The sequence below is a fragment of the Pleurodeles waltl genome, chromosome 1_2, assembly GCF_031143425.1.
Source record: "Pleurodeles waltl isolate 20211129_DDA chromosome 1_2, aPleWal1.hap1.20221129, whole genome shotgun sequence".
NCBI lineage: Eukaryota > Metazoa > Chordata > Amphibia > Caudata > Salamandridae > Pleurodeles > Pleurodeles waltl.
In genome coordinates, this window is record NC_090437.1 from 1308612881 (window position 1) to 1308629318 (window position 16438).

Genomic DNA, 16438 nt, shown 5'->3' on the forward strand with positions numbered 1-16438 from the left:
CAGTATAAGTCAAAACAAAACCCTTTCAGGGTTAGAGTGACACATAAATTATTAGTGAAAGCTGCAGTTTCAGGCCTCTTGCGCACTGGCCTGTCCCATACGCACTGCACATGGTGCAGGCCAGTGCACAACAGGCCCGGCAGCTTTCGCTGCCCACAGCCCTGGCCTAAACTCAGGCCAGGGCTGCATGGAGCAAAATAAAGCTGCAGTTTCAGACCTCCTGTGTACCGGCCTGCCCCGTGTGCACTGCACACAGGACAGGCCGGTGCACAAGAGGCCTGAAAAGGCAACTTTCACTGCCTACGGCCCTCCTGAATGCGCCCATCTCGGAAGCGCTAAGCAGGGTCGGGCCTGGCTGACCAGGCCCAACCCTGCTTAGTGCTTCCGAGATGAACGCATTCAGGACGACTCCGCGGAATATGGAACTTCGGCTTCACAGAATTCCACAGAGTTTTTTTCCAACTCCACAGATTTCTGCGAAGCCGGACTCCGTTCACTCCGCCCAGGCCTACAGTAGATCCTAACATTAATATTGATCACCATTGCCTGTAATCTTTCCAATCCATATCGGTCTCCTTCCTCTTCCATGAAAGAAGCTCTTAACAAAAGAGCAGGGTCCCTCCCAGACCTCAACCAGACCCCACGCTCACGCTCACACTAGGACACAGGGTGTTGCGACACTGCACACATACCAAAACATAAATATATTTACTATTCTTAGCTCCAACTTTATATACTTTGAAAATCTCTATACCTTGAAAACAAGTATTTGGGCAATTAAGTACAGGCATATTTGGAAGACAGGAAAATATTCAGAATAGTGATATTAAAAGAGGCTCAAAAATGTTTCAGGGGTTTCCCCCTCAGCAAAGAACATGACCAAGTTAATTTATCGTCTTCTTACCACGCTATTAATTCACAATTTTGAGAAATGGTGTTGTTGGTTGAAGGGGTGGAACGGTACTCAAGCAACAGTCACAATTCTCAGGGAAAACCACAAAAGTCACTTAATTAATCTGTGCTTAAATCTCTGGTAGCTTTGCACAAAAGGAGTTAGGCTTAACTTAGAGGCAATATGTAAAGTATTTATACCGCACATAAACAGTAATAAAATTTAGACACAACACATGAAAAATCCCACACCAATTTAGAAACATGGAGAAAATGTAATAAATTGACACCAAAACGTCAAAAATCCAATCAGTAGATCCAGAGTTATGGATTTTTAAAATTTTAAATGAAAAATAGTGCCTAGGAGATCAAAGCACCATCCGCGGACATCTAACCTACACCGGAGCAAAGTCAAAAGTTATAACAGACCATAATGGGATGCAGTTTAGATACACGAAGTGGAATTGGCCCACTTTCCACTACCTTCAGACTTGAAAGGATTTTTTATAAAAAACGTCTGAGAAGGTGAAGTTCAGAGTGACATGCAGCTGGTGGTGTCCAAGGAGGAGGCGTTATCATCAGAGAGCCGCTGGACGAAGTCACAGTGAAGATTTCTAAGTTCAGACTTGGTTTCTTTTATGGGAGTCAAAAATCTCCAGCGGGCTGAAGCTACAGGCTTTAACTGATGAGGCCTCCACGAGGCTGGATATCCCTTCTGCGAGGAGTTGCTGAACAGAATTTGCTGCTGTGGAGAAGAAGATAGTGGGAGATACAGCAAAGTCCAGACATTTGCAATGGAGCACCTTGGCCCTATCGGCGTACAGGTAGCGGTCTCTCAGTGTTCAGGGCACTTTTTCAATGAAAATTGTATAAGTCCCAAGTTTTGGGCCTGTGCTATCTGGGCACCTTTAGCACCACTTCCAAGGGTCCAAAACTGGAGGGGCACCGCTTGGAGGGTCAGGATTCACTCAAGCTGGGCCCAGGTACGGGTTCAAGATGGTTGGAACCTTTTCTGTCCCTAAAGCTCTGGACAGGAGGCCATTCAACTATCCTTTTGAATCACTCTGAAATTCCTAGGTTCAAGCAGAAAAGCAGGTCTCAAGCAGCAAGGCAGTGTACTAAGGCCACAGGGCAGGCTTCAGGCAGTAGGGCTGTCCTCTTGGTGTCCGCTCTTTCTGAACCCCACCCATTCCCCTAATTCTTTTACCTGCTCCCCACTGAGGACTGTGCTGTCTCCCTGAGGTTCCCTCTGTGACTCTCTAAGCTGACTGCCTCTCCCTGTGCACCTGCCTTACCTTTTCCAGAGCTTTTGGTCACTCTACTGGTTGGACTACAACCATAAAAGCATTCAACATAGCAAAGCTAGGACTTGGCCTATCACAAACACTTCCACTACGGTGACTTCAGCATCCTCCTCCATGTTTAATACATTCTCTGTACCAGGGCCGTCCAGTGTTGGGCCAGGCGGGCTAGACCCATGCCACATTTTCTGGGTTATCCACGTAGGATCACTTTATGTTCAGTGAATCTTAATGGACATTGATTACATGGACCTTGATCGTCCTGAAACTCAGTCATGGATCCAGTCTTCCTAGACATCCTTGCGTAGCACATTCACTGGGACTTTGGTACCAGGTTAGTTTCACGTAGACCCACAGTAGTGATAGTGTATATTTCTCCAACATTCTGTTCACCCGACACAAACATCTAGATCAAGAATCAAGTTACTCAGTAAGAGGGGCAGTCTGCATGAAAATCTGCGCTTTCACAACCATTTTTTATGGGAGTATTAGTTAGGTTGAGTTACTCACAAGAAAATCTTTAACAGGGTACACAGTCAAAATGCAAAGAAATATCAGCACAACAGTAAGAGGTAAGCAGAGTATGCACTTGTGAGCAGCCAGTTGTGAGTTACCGGCGACTCACAATTTCAGAGTACTAGTGAGAAAAGGCTAAGTAAAGAATGCACATGCATAAAAAATTCTAGTGAGTTACCAGCACCAACTAACACCGGCAAAACAAAATCACACCAGTGCTTAGGTGCAAGAAAAATATGAAAGTCTCAGTGCCACTCTTTTTTTGGGGGGAAATTCTTTTAAAATATAAGGGACTGGAAAAAACGAATATTTCCTTCTTTGCTGGATTCACATGTATTGGGGGCACATCCTTGTTTCTGTGTGTGTCTCTGGGGGTATAACTTGGTTTTCTACCTCATAGCAACCTCGGGGCCCGTGTTCAGTGGTCCCCGGTTTCTTTTTTTTTTTCTCTCCTCCCTACTTCCTGGTTGGGACCGACTAGACCGCCATTTTTGTTAGCGGTCTAGTTGTTTTTAGGCTCCTGAGCCTCGTTCGGCTCCCCCGGCTCATTTAATGCCGGAAGGACGCCGGCCGCGCAGCGGACGCGCCGCTGGCGCGCCGAAGGCGCGCCAAAGGCAAGCCCGTCCGCGCCCTGAAGCGCCCAGAGCCCAGAAATGCTGCTCTTTTTACTACAGACAGGTTAGTCTACTCTCCCTTGCAGCTTTACGCACTCAGAGGGGCAGGATCTGGCCCACCTCTCTCAGTACCCCCTGGGTCCTATGCCTCTTCTTTCTGCCCGGCCTGCCCTAGTTCCTCTAAGGCTGTTTCACCCCCCTTCTCCCCCCCATCCCAAACAAGCAACATATTGCTCCTCAACTGTCGTTCTTTACCAGCGTACTCCCTTCACATATATACCCTCATAGAAGATCTTTCCCCTGACGCCTTGTTTCTTACCGAAACCTGGTTGGGCAATGACTCAGCAGTAGATATCTGCAATTCTCTACCCTCCACCTACTCTATGGCGCATGTAGATCGACTCCATGGAAGAGGTGGTGGTATAGCCATTATCTACAAAAATACCTTTCGGTGTACCACCTTCCCCTCTGATATCCCGGAGTGTGAAAGCTTAATTTTCTCTCTCTATCTCCCCCCCACTTTTACCTTTTCCGGTATGCTTCTCTACCGACCCCCAGGACCTTGCACTCGTTTTTTAGATTCCTTGCCGGAAGTCGCAGCTAGTCTTATCTGTAAATCCCCTAACTTTACTATTCTTGGGGATTTTAACATCCACCTTGATAATGAAAACTGTCCGCACGCCAGGTCTCTACTTGCGTCCCTCTCTGCGCTTGATTTAACTCAACACGTAATAGGACCTACCCATACCAAAGGCCATACGCTGGACCTCCTATTCAGTAATCTCCCTGTTCTTACCACCCTGCCGTCCCAGCCCCTAACCTGGACGGATCATTGCCTTTTATCTTTCTCTTTCCCTTATAAGGTTACTCCAGATGTGCCGTCTACCTCCTTAACCTTTGGTCGCATTTGGTCAAAATTGGCTCTTGGGGAATGGCGCGCTGCTCTCCAGACCTCCTTTGGGGTCAGCAGCCCCTCCACCTCCGCAGATTTATTTAATGAGTGGATCTCCTCCTCTTTGGATAGTATTCTGCCCATCAAATTAAGATCTAACAAGCCCCCCCATAAGGCTAAACCTTGGTTCTCACCTTGTCTGTTAGAATTAAGAAAAAAGTGCAAAAGGTTAGAAAGATCTTGGAGAAAGAATTACAGTCCCACCGAAAGAGAAATATATAGGCAATCTGTCAGACTCTACCACCAAAACATTAAAGCCGCCCAGTCCTCTTACTACGGAATAAGAATAGAAAACTCCTCCTGTTCACAAAAGGAAATTTTTCAGATTTTTAAGGAATTAACCATAACCCCTATGCCCTCTCCTCCCACAGAGCCCTCCACTGAATACAGTAATCTTCTGGCATCTCACTTCAATGACAAAGTCATCAAGATATACTCTGGGTTCCCTTCTTCTCCTCCCCCAGGTACAGTAGAGTACCAAACGATGGATCCCTCCCTCTCCGGAAGCACATTAACCACTTTTGTACCTCTCACTGACACCGCTACTACCAACCTTCTTCTTCAAATTAAATCGGGCTCCCCCTAGACCCCGCCCCTCCTTCCATCCTCTCGCGAGTTTCAGATATTATTGTACCTCCCCTTACAAAAATACTGAATCATTCCCTATCCTTAGGTTTCCTCCCCCCTCTTTTTAAGCATGCCATCATTAAGCCTCTTTTAAAAAAAACGAAATTGAACCCATCTCTGTTAGAGAATTATAGACCCATTGCTCTCCTTCCCATTTCAACAAAAATTCTGGAGAAACATGTTAACCACCAATTAACCAGCTACTTAGAGAGCCATGAACTCCTTCACCCCACTCAAATGGGTTTCAGAGCCCATCATAGCACGGAGTCAGCCCTCCTTACAGTGACGGAGTCAGCCCGGCAACTTCTGGACCAAGGGTCTCATGTAGCCGTGATTCTACTTGATCTCAGCGCAGCTTTTGATACGGTGGATCACAACCTTCTCTGCTGTAGGCTCTCTGAATTAGGGATAGGAGGCCTAGCATTGTCCTGGCTGTCCGCTTTCATCAAAGGTAGATCTTTTCAAGTCCTGGACCGAGCCTACTTCTCTGATATCTTTCCATTGACTTGTGGAGTTCCTCAGGGCTCCTCCCTGAGTCCAACTCTTTTTAATGTTTATCTATCCCCGCTGGCTAAAGTGATCGCTCCCTACAATCTGTCTTTGGTCACCTATGCCGACGATACTCAACTTGTGGTGTCACTATCTAGTTCTGGGGATTCGTCGGCGGCCAACCTTTCGTGTTGTATGAAAGACATTGGAGTTTGGATGATCCAGTCTAAGCTTAAATTTAATGATGGAAAGTCAGAAGTCATTGTACTAGGCAATGCCCCCCCAGCCCCTCCCCTTTCACTATACTCTGAGGCCTTCAACAATCTTCCTCCTCCCAAGGACCAGGTAAAAAGCCTTGGTTTTTGGGTGGATTCTCGCCTGACCATGGATTATCAAGCAAAAAGAGTTTCCTCTACATGCTTTGGCATTTTAAGAGTCCTTAGGAAAATCTTTAATCTTCTTCCCCCTATGGCCAGAAGAATCCTTGTTCAAACTCTGATCCTTTCCCGTCTGGACTATGGGAACTCACTTTTTCTCAGCGCCCCGGCTTATGTCATAAAAAGGCTGCAAACAGTCCAGAACGCAGCTGCCAGGCTTCTTGTCAATCTTCCCAGACATTTATCCGCTAAGCCTGCTTTTTCCATACTTCACTGGCTCCCTATTAAGCAGCGTATTTATTTCAAGACCCTATGCATTGTTCACAGAGCCCTGCAAGATAAGGGTCCAATGTTCTTCAGAAAGCGGCTATATCTTTATGTCCCCTCTCGAAGTCTAAGGTCCTCCTCCTCTCGACTTGTGACCATCTTGCGGTCTAAGAGAGCCTGGGGGGCCAACTCCTTCTCCACCAAGGCCGCTCGTCTCTGGAATGATCTTCCCTCTGAACTCCGTCATGAACACTCAGAACTGCTTTTTAGAAAAAAACTTAAGACCATTCTTTTCTGTAGGTAGCTCTCTGAATTCTCCTATTGCTAGCACTGGTCAGGTTAGGTTTAGCGCTGGGATGCCTTCGGGTCACTACGCGCTTTATAAATCCTTAAAACTAAACTAAACTAAACCATGAGTAAGCCAATAAGCGGGAACTCTGCAACGATAAGCTCACTCATATGATAAAATCCATCATATCGCCCTACTGCTTTGTTAGGGTCGGCTATGGACTGGACATGAATCTATGCTATCTGCTGTTGGACTTCAGGTCACTTTAACTTCTGTTAAGCTATATGGTCTTTAGACCCTCATTGTTAAAGGCACCATACTATTCCCAAAGATATACTGCTCTGGGACTTGAGTATCGTTAGCCAACATTTTGGTTTCCATAAGGGACCAGTCCATAAGATATACAAACATAAATGAGCACGTCTAAGCACAGAGTTCATGCACACACCTCCCAAAATCCCCTGAATCCTGAACCTTCATTCTCTCCCTGACTACTTTTACACACCTCATGCTCCCAACTGTTCATGCCGACCCAGGCCTACAACTATTCGGACTAGACATGCAGGCTGCAGCCTGCAACTGATCATACAAGGCATGCAGGCTTCAGCCTGCAACTGATCAGACAAGGCAAGCAGGCTTCAGCCTGCAACTGACCATATAAGGCAAACAGGCTTCAGCCTGCAACTGATCATATAAGGCATGCAGGCTTCTGATCATATAAGGCAAACAGGCTTCAGCCTGTCATTGATCATATAAGACAAACAGGCAGGAGCCTGCAACTGATCACATAAGGCATGCAGGCTTGAGCCTGCAAATGATCAGAAAAGGCAACCAGGCTTCAGCTTGAAGCTGATCATATAAGGCATGCAGGCTTCAGCCTGCAACTGATCATATAAGGCAAACAGGCTTCAGCCTGCAACTGATCATAAGGCAAGCGGGGTTCAGTCTGCATTTGATCAGACAAGGCAAGCAGCTTCAGCCTGCAACTGATCAGACAAGGCATGCAGGCTTCAGCCTTCAACTGATCAGACAAGGCATGCAGGCTTCAGCCTGCAACTGATCAGACAAGGCAAGAAGGCTTCAGCCTGCAACTGATCAGACAAGGCAAGCAGGCTTAAGACTGCAACGGATCAGACAAGGCAGGGAGGCTACGGCCTGCAACTGATCAGACAATGCATGCTGGGTCCAGCCTGCAACCATTTGGACAAGGCATGCAAACACTGGTCTGCAACTGATCGGAAAATGCATGCTGGCTACAGCCTGCAACTGATTGTGCAAGGCCTGCTGGCTACAGCCTGCAACTGATCGTGCAAGGCCTGCTGGCTACAGCCTGCAAACATTCGGACAAGGCATGCAAGCACTGGTCTGCAACTGATCGGAAAATGCATGCTGGCTACAACCTGCAACTGATTGTGCAAGGCCTGCTGGCTACAGCCTGCAACTGATCGTGCAAGGCCTGCTGGCTACAGCCTGCAAACATTCGGACAAGGCATGCAAGCACTGGTCTGCAACTAAGCAGACTAGGCATGCAGACTCTGACCTGCAACCAGTTGGACAAGTCATGCAAGCACTAGCCTGCAACCATTCGGAGAAGGCAGGCGAGGATCAGCATGCAACTATTTTAACAAGACATGCAGCTGCAACCCTACAACCATTCAGACAAGGCATGCATGCTCCAGATTGCAACTAACTGGGCAAGCCATCCCCCAACCTATTAGACGAGGGAGGGAGGGTGGTAGAGTACACCAGCAATAGACACTGGCTGTGCAAATGACAGACAACAATAATAATAAGAATATTAGTTCAGTAACAGGTTTATCGGCTGAGATTTAGCTATGAAAGTAGAACATTTTAATACAAAGAAAATTGCCCATTATTACTACTATAACCATAAATAAATCATGACCCCCTACATAAATACATGAGAATGAAATAAACAGCACGCTATGGTATCTACATCTATAGAAACTAAACCACAACAGAAAGAATTGATAAACATCAGAGGACATCAGTAAGCAACAGATGGCTTCCACTGAAGGAAAGTCAACCATATGCGAGCAATGCAGCCCCCTGAGCAGACATGTATGGCTGAGAGCTAATAAAACACATTCAGCCGAACGAATATACACAAACTAAATACACGAGAAGGACTGCCAAAAACCAAAAGTACAATCAACATTGGAACACTCATTGAGCAGACAACCCAAGTCATGGAGCCAATCGGCAGAAAGTCTGAAGAAGAAACAGAAAGACAAGATCCAAGTGTCGAGCTGGAAAAGTCAAGAGAAATATGGAAATGACAGCACAGCCATACTCCAACACGAAAACGAAAGCAAACTCTTCACCTTGGACAAAGCTGATCCAAAATGCAATTAAAGGCATTAGTGGAAAGAGTAAAAACAAACAGCAGAAATAACTAGGACAGCCGAAGAAGATTAAAAACATGAGAAAGAAGCCTACCAAAAACACAAAAACTGCACTTTATTGTTAAGGACAATAAATTGAAAATCTCCGCAGTTCTAAACAGACGGTGTATGATAGAGAGAAAAGAAAACAACCGAAAAAAGATATCCTATGTATTCCCTAAGAGCAGGGGTGAGGGTGACATTGGGCTGGATATGATTCACAAGTAACGTCAAGTCAATTCGGCCACTGCAAGAGTGCAGCACACAAATCCAAAAAGAACCTAGGGCCAGATGTACGACCCTTTCTATTATGTCTCGCAATTTACGAATCTTTGCAATTCGCAAATTGTGAGTCGCAATACCAAATGCACAACAGTGTAACTCACACTATTTGCGATTCCCAATGCGGTCGCAAATGACCCACCTCATCAATATTCATGAGGCAGGTCGCAATTTGTGACCCCATTGGGAATGGCCGCCCTCACGGGGATGGAGGCCTGCTGGGGACAGCACACCACCATGTCTGTGACTGCTTTTAAACAAAGCAGTTTTTTAAAATGCAGCCTTTCCTTAAATTAAAATGAAATGCATTTAAAAAACAAAAATGAAAAGTTTTATTTACATTTCTCCAGAGTAGGCAGTGTAAAAATATTTTCGCATGCACTCACAAAGGGGAAAGAATCCCTTCGGGACCCCTTACTGCTTGCGAATGAGTTCGCACCAATTTGAAATTGAGGCTAACTGCCATTGTTTTGTGACCGCATTTACGGTCACAAAACAATCATACATCGCACTGCGGCTCGCAATTAGGAAGGTAATGCCCCTTCCTAATTGCGATTCACAAACACTTTTTGTGATTCAGTAAAGAGATTACTGAATCGCAAAATTGGGTGTGAGCATCGCAAAATGCTTTTTTTCTCAACGCAAACGGCCTGATTCTGCAAATCGGGCTGTTTGCGATGAGAAAAAAGCTTTGTACATGTGGCCCCTACTGCGGTAAACACATAGAGAGCACTGGACAATGCACGCCTTGCACGAGAGTGGCACACATCGACTATGTCGTGTGAGTTACCAAGGCGTTCCCCTAGTGCTGTTGTTGGGATCTAAATGTGCAGTGCATGGCTCAGAGCAGTGTACGCCCTTGCCCTGATTTCCCTTTCCAGTGAATCTCTGTTTTTTGGGGGGTTCAGCATGACAATGTATGGTTGCTAAAGGCATCACATGTAAAGGTTGAACACTCTCTTGGGAGAGTTACCACGAACAGGTCCCTGGGTCCGTACAGGCTGCCAGTGATGGCACAATTTTTGGGATATTGTGGAAGGGCGGGCCTTATTCCTGCAACCTTCAGCAGAAGTTTGCTTACTGGCCTCTGGTGTTTAAGTTGGTCTGGCAGTTAACTTTTCACTTTGATTCTTCGCTCCATTCATGTAAGACGTGGATGGAGGATGACTGATTACTCCACGCACGTGGTAGGATGAGCACATACTGACTGCGTGTTGCATCGACACAGCAAACCATATTGGAACTCCTGTGTACAAGATGGTGGACAGAGATGCGTCTGGCAGTCAGGGATGTGAACTAGAGTACCTCTTCAGAACACTTACTATGCCCCGCTGAAGAGGTCAAACACATGAAATTCAGTCCCCCTATGTGGGCTTGAATCACTTCCTCAAGATTAGTCAGGGCCAATTATTCCTATCCGGAGGATTCCTTGTCGGGTTCCCCCTCTGAGATGGTGGATATGGTGGACATGGCCACACTGCGAAGCCCCCATGTCGGGAACATCTATGAAAGTTATTTGAGCACCAGCAGAGCGGGTATCTGGAGCTCCAGCCAATCCCTGACCTCTTTTTGGGAGGGGGCGGGACATAGAGTAAGATACACAATCAGAAGCAGAGGAGCAAATGATGATAGGATCTTGAGGCTCCTCTGTCAATTACATACCTACCCCCTCTGGTCCCACTGCCAAGCACAGTGCCATCCCCCTCGCTATGATCCTTGCAACATGTCCACAGGCAAGTGAAAATGTTATAAAAATATTTTAGACTATATACAAATTAATTTAATCAGAAATTAGGATTTGAGAGGACAATTGCTATCTAAGCCTTACTTGGGAGACACATACCTTGCTTTAAAAGGCCACAAAAAAAAAAATGTTACTGACTGATTAGTGCTGTTGAGGTTAGTGGATATTAGACAAAGTAGTTCACTAAATGCACCACCCACATTTGTATTGTGATTTTGAGTTTAGATTTGTTCTTGTACTCTGATGAAATTATTGTAAAATGCGTTGCGGTCTAAAACATGCTATAAAGCAGACAAGCCAGCACCACCGCTCGGGTCTGCTTTAGCCAGGAGGGTGATCTTACTGAAGAATTCCCCTCTTTGACGGGAGTTAGACAGGGGCGTGTTTGGTCCCTTTTCTTTTTCTGCTCTATACTAATGGCCTAGAAGATTTTTTATGTAGGATGGGGAAGGATCCCCCGATTACTAATTCTCAGCCATTACCAGTATTACTCTATGCGGACGATGCTGTCCTTATTTCAAGGACAGCAAATTGCCTGCAATCCCTTTTAGATGCTTTTAATATTTTTATGGGTAATCTTGGCCTTAATTTAATAGAACAAAATCATTTGTGATGAAGTGTGGCCCAAAGTCATCAAAAAGCAAAAAAACTGTTTTGGAGGGTGCAGAAATACATAAGGTCCCTAATTTTACTTATCTGGGGGTTACAATCGATGTTGATTTTAATTGGAAATCTCTAATTAATATTCGTATTCTGCAGTTTCAAAAAGCCATGGACGCAGTGTTTAGGTTCTGAAACAAACTGGCACATAAACCAGTTAAGGAAAAGATGATCATTTTCAAAAGCAAATGTCTTTCAATGGCCACATTCAGAGCCGGGTGTGGGATCACACGGATTGTTTAAGTCCACAGGTAGTAGAAAATACGTTTTTGAGAAGGCTGTTAGCAGTCCCTCAATCCACTCCAGCTGGTTTTTGCCACGATGAAGTGGGGCAGAGGGATATGGCCGATTATATAAGAAATCAACCTTTATTGCTCTGGCTAAGAATATGGTTAAATCCTGAAGCCCACTTGTGCATATCTGTGATCAGGAACTGTGTCACTGGCGTGCTCTATGCATATCCCTTGGATTAGATATGTCAATTCTATGTTTTCACGTCTTGGGGCAAAGGATTATTTCCAGAATCCTACCTCCTTGTCTGGAGGGGTGGTTATACAGAGAACTAAGGATTTGTACTCACACTTTAATAATAACCAGGATTTCACTGGTAATATGTCTGGGGCTCGGGTGCATGCGTTTTCAAAGCCATTACTTCCCAAGTTATATCTTAGTTTGATCACCTCCAAACGGCACAGCTTTTAACTTACTGGATTTCGCTTGAAATCCATACATTTTTTATTGGCATTTCCTATTCAAGACACCTGCTTCAAGAATCTGCCCCCATGTGGCTGTGATGAAGATCGTATCAAAGTACTTTTCATTTTATTCCCTTTTGTAACCTGTAGAGTCCCTAGAAGAAGGTCTTTATGCCTGGACCTTCTTCTCTCGGGTATCAGACGCAGCTACCCTGCCTTTTCTTATTTACAGGATTTGGGCAGAGAGGAGACAATAGAGGCGGTGCTTAGTTTCATAAATGCTGCTATTCAAATTCGTAATTGTTATTAACTGTTTTAATCTGTTTTTATATCGGACGCTGTTATTTATTAAGCTTTTATTATGATGCTTGCAATTGACTGTGTCTTTTATGGCTCTTTTGAGCCGAATAAAGTATTTTGATGATGATGCACTACCCACATTTGTATTGTGATCTTGAGTTTAGATGTGTTCTTGTACTCTGATGAAATTATTGTAAAATGTGTTGTGATCTCAACGTCTAAAACATGATATAAAGCAGACAAGAAAAAATAAAATTACCTAAAAGGAATGCATGGTTCAAGATCCCTCTGCAACTTAACAGGTAAATGTTTTGGCGTAAGAATTGCTTGTAATCAACAATACATGGCATAGGTAAATATTGGTATAGATTGCATAAGTATTGCACTTATATGGGAGAGATTATTCGGTAACTGTGGAAGAGGATTGGTACCAACATCAAAGGGATACTGATTCAGCTGAAGAGCATTGGCCTAGGATTATCAACAAACCGCTCCTCACGACTGAAACATACTAGCATTACCTAGACCAGTACTTAACATACAGCATAACAGGTAACTAACCTCAGACATCTGGGGGAAAAGGCTGATGGCCAACGGAAGAGCCAATCCGAAGGCAGCAAGGCACACAAGGCTATGCACAGGAAGCACCAGTCTGGGGCGGGATCGCAGCAGGGACGTCCTAGGACAAGAAAGACCGGCAGCGGGATTACAAAGTATGAATGGGAAATCACTTACCTAAAGGGCTTACACGAATACCACATACAGCAATTTATTACCAGTGATCAATTCAGGTAATACAACAAATGGAATTCAACTAAAGTGGCAATTGTTTCAAATTTTAATGAAGAAAGTGCATTGCAACTATGTTGTGTCTCAGCTGAAGTCAAACTTTTCAACTTTTACATTTTCCTGAAAAAGAACGTGTTACTAGCAGAGTAACGCTAGCTTCCCCCACGCACTGTACCGTCCAGTGATCCACACTGTTTGAATGACCCTGGACAGACGAGGGATCCACACATCTCTGGGAAGGCAGATAGAGAAGTCCAGTGTGATGTCCAAGTGTGAGCCCCTCGGCCATGTTGCTCATGTGACCTGACCAACCACCCAAAATGCAGCCAAGAGATGCATCCTGCAGTCCAGTGGAGGGTGAAGGAGGAGCACATTATTGAGGAGACAACCCACTGGGACAACTGGTATTTCCAGAATACCATAGCACAGCTACAAAGGGCCTCACTACTGATATGGAATTATGCAGCAGGGTTTTTATTTCTGCATAGGATTCATTTATGTATTCTTATTTTCTTTCTTTCACGGTTTTTCGCAACTCTTTCGCATTTGGGACTGCTGCTCATATTTTAAGAGATGTCCCTCACTCAGTATGTTGGCATGAGGTCTTCATTCCTACCCTTACTGCCCACTTTCCGCGATAAAAACAATTCACAATGAAATAAATATGGCACTCTGCATTCCCATTGGAATCATTCTTGCCACAGTATTTCCAATTGCAACAGACAGGTGTTCAGCCTTCCCAGAAGGTTATGGCAGATCATCAGCATTATCTGACATTACATTTTACATGTATGTCCGCTGAATGTAGTATTCAAGGAATGCACCATCAGGGCTTCCAGAGTCTACACCCTACGCTGGTTGGGTATCTCAGGCTTCAAGATTAGTAAAGTGAGTGTCTGGCTGACACATTTTCACTTTATAAGGCTAATCTCTCAGGTTTCGACTCACACTCGCCGAGCTGCTGGGCTTTGTCGCCCCCAAATAAATGACGATAAGGACTTCACAGCTCGTCATCTGCCCCTTCGACCTCATCTGCAGTGTATGGTCACCTCCAAAAAGTATGGAGGCAGCGCCTTGGCAGCCTTGGATTATGGAGCCCATTGTTCCACTACGTATCAATACAGAATTATTTCTGGTGTTTTCTCATTGGTGATGTCTAGTCCCACCCCATGAAGACTGCAAAACAGATCGGCCTAGACAGCATGAATATTGCTCAGCTTCACCTACACACAACAGTGCTAAAGATCTGTAAAAGCATTGAAAGCTTATTTATTCTGGAACACCTGAAAAGCTGATCATTTGCAGTTCTGGATGTTTGCAGTCAGGTATGGCTGCCTTGCAGTGGCTTGCCTTTTTAATTTTATCTTCTCATATATTTATTTATCCAGTTGAGAATTTTAGATGTAGCGCTGCGACACCCAGGAGAGTGAAAGAGCACTTTACAGCAAATGATAATGGGATAAAATCTTGCACAACATCTATGAGTGGAAAAGAAATAAAGAATACATCAGTGAGGAAACTGCCAGCTACATACTTTTAGAGCAACAGTACAGTAGTAACAGACGATGTATACACTTTTAATAAGCAGCAGTCGTGGCAAAGAGGCCACTGTGAGGATGTGGTTAGTGCATGAAGGAGACATGGACTTCAGCTGAACCTCTGCGTGGTGGTAAGAATTAGATTTACTGTGGGTGAACTTGGAGGTCTAACTCAGTGTCCTAGGCTCAAAGTTCTGGAGACAATGGTCATACCACTTAACACTTGGACAAGCCCAAATATCAGTATGTGGAATAGTCCAGCCTGAACTGGAGAAGCTGAACTTGGTGCAGGTACTCAAGAAAAAGTAGACATTCTTTTCAGCTAGTTTAGATGGCATAACTTAACTTGATGACTTTTGGTATCTGCTGCAACAAATTCTTCTCAGCCTTAATGGAAAAAAAAGGACCTGCCAGGTGAAAAACACAAAAAGACTGAATAACTAGGCTTTCACTAGTTGTCTGAAGGATTACAGATTCTCAGTAGAACACAGCAGAAGTGGGAGAGAGTTCCGTAACTGTGCGGTCTGCAGAGAAAAAGCGTGACCGTCAATCCGTGTCCTCCTGCATTTAGGGAGTAGAACAAATTGAGGATGGCCGAGCGATGCAGACGAGCAGGCTTGTAGGGTTGAATCTGGTTTGCAGAAAGCAAGGCCTGATCAAATATTGAAAACTATGAACTATGCAAAGGGACTTAAAAATAACTACTTTTGACATTGGTCACCTATGTTACGTATACCAGGGCAGCAGATGAGGATCAAAAGAGGAGAAGAAACGGAGCTAACGTCGCCGCAAGGATTCGAATATGACTCAGACGCTGGATGAGATAGTCAGGCACACCTAGAACCAAAGATTCGCAGAAGACAGCTTAAGATCGATGAAATACCAATGGACAGTACTGATGTGGTAGAAATGGCAACATTTTGTGGAGAAACCGCATTACAGTAAAGCAGGTGGGTGAAAGCTAGGATGCTTGTTTCCAAAGCTGGAAGGACCTGGCCTGGCAGTTCGGGCTGGACTGTTCCTATGGGAGCAGGGTCAAGACTGAATTGCATATGGCTGGGTCCAAACTGGGGTGGCATGGTGAGCAAAAGAACAATGGATTTAACCCAGATCTGTGACTGGGGGTGAGTGCTTGAAAAGTTTCAGCACTCCGTCCATCACCTTGTTGTGTTGGGATGATAGGTTATCTACATGAGTAGAGAGGGAGAGCTCAGCATCCATGTAGACACACCAAGATTCCACACCGCAGGAGATGCTCTGGGTGTCGGTATACTTGGTAATGGCCAGAAACCTGCCACTAGAAGTAGCGGAGGTATATCATTGGAGCACCAGAAGCTTTCTGTCATCTCGCCATTAAACTTTAACAAATTCTGTCCTAGTTGGAGCGAGAGATCCCAAAACCACTTGTCAAAAGCTTCCAAAAAGCAGGAGACTGGAATGATATACTGAGAAGAGGTCTCAGGTCTCTTAGGGAATGGTGAATGTGGCTAGGAGGCTTGTTTTAAAGTCTCTTGTGGCAGGATGAATGTGAGTAGAAGGCTTGTACTCATGTCCCTTCCACCATTCTGAATGTGGCAAAGAGGTTTCTTCTGAGGTCTCTTGTGGCATGGTGAATGTGGCTAAAATAAGGCCAACAGGCTTGTTCTCATCTCACTTGCAACATGGTCAATGTGGTTAGGAGGCGTGTTCTCATGTCTCTTGC

At 45.0% G+C, this 16438-nt stretch overlaps 1 protein-coding gene across 1 annotated transcript in view; it reads right to left on the bottom strand.

The window, feature by feature from the left end:
* Positions 1-16438, bottom strand: part of SFXN5 (sideroflexin 5) — an 809240-nt gene that overhangs the window by 220216 nt on the left and 572586 nt on the right. The window contains exon 13 of the mRNA XM_069205595.1: positions 12971-13088. Within this exon, the coding sequence (XP_069061696.1) occupies positions 12971-13088 (118 nt within the window). The remainder of the gene's footprint in view (positions 1-12970; positions 13089-16438) is intronic.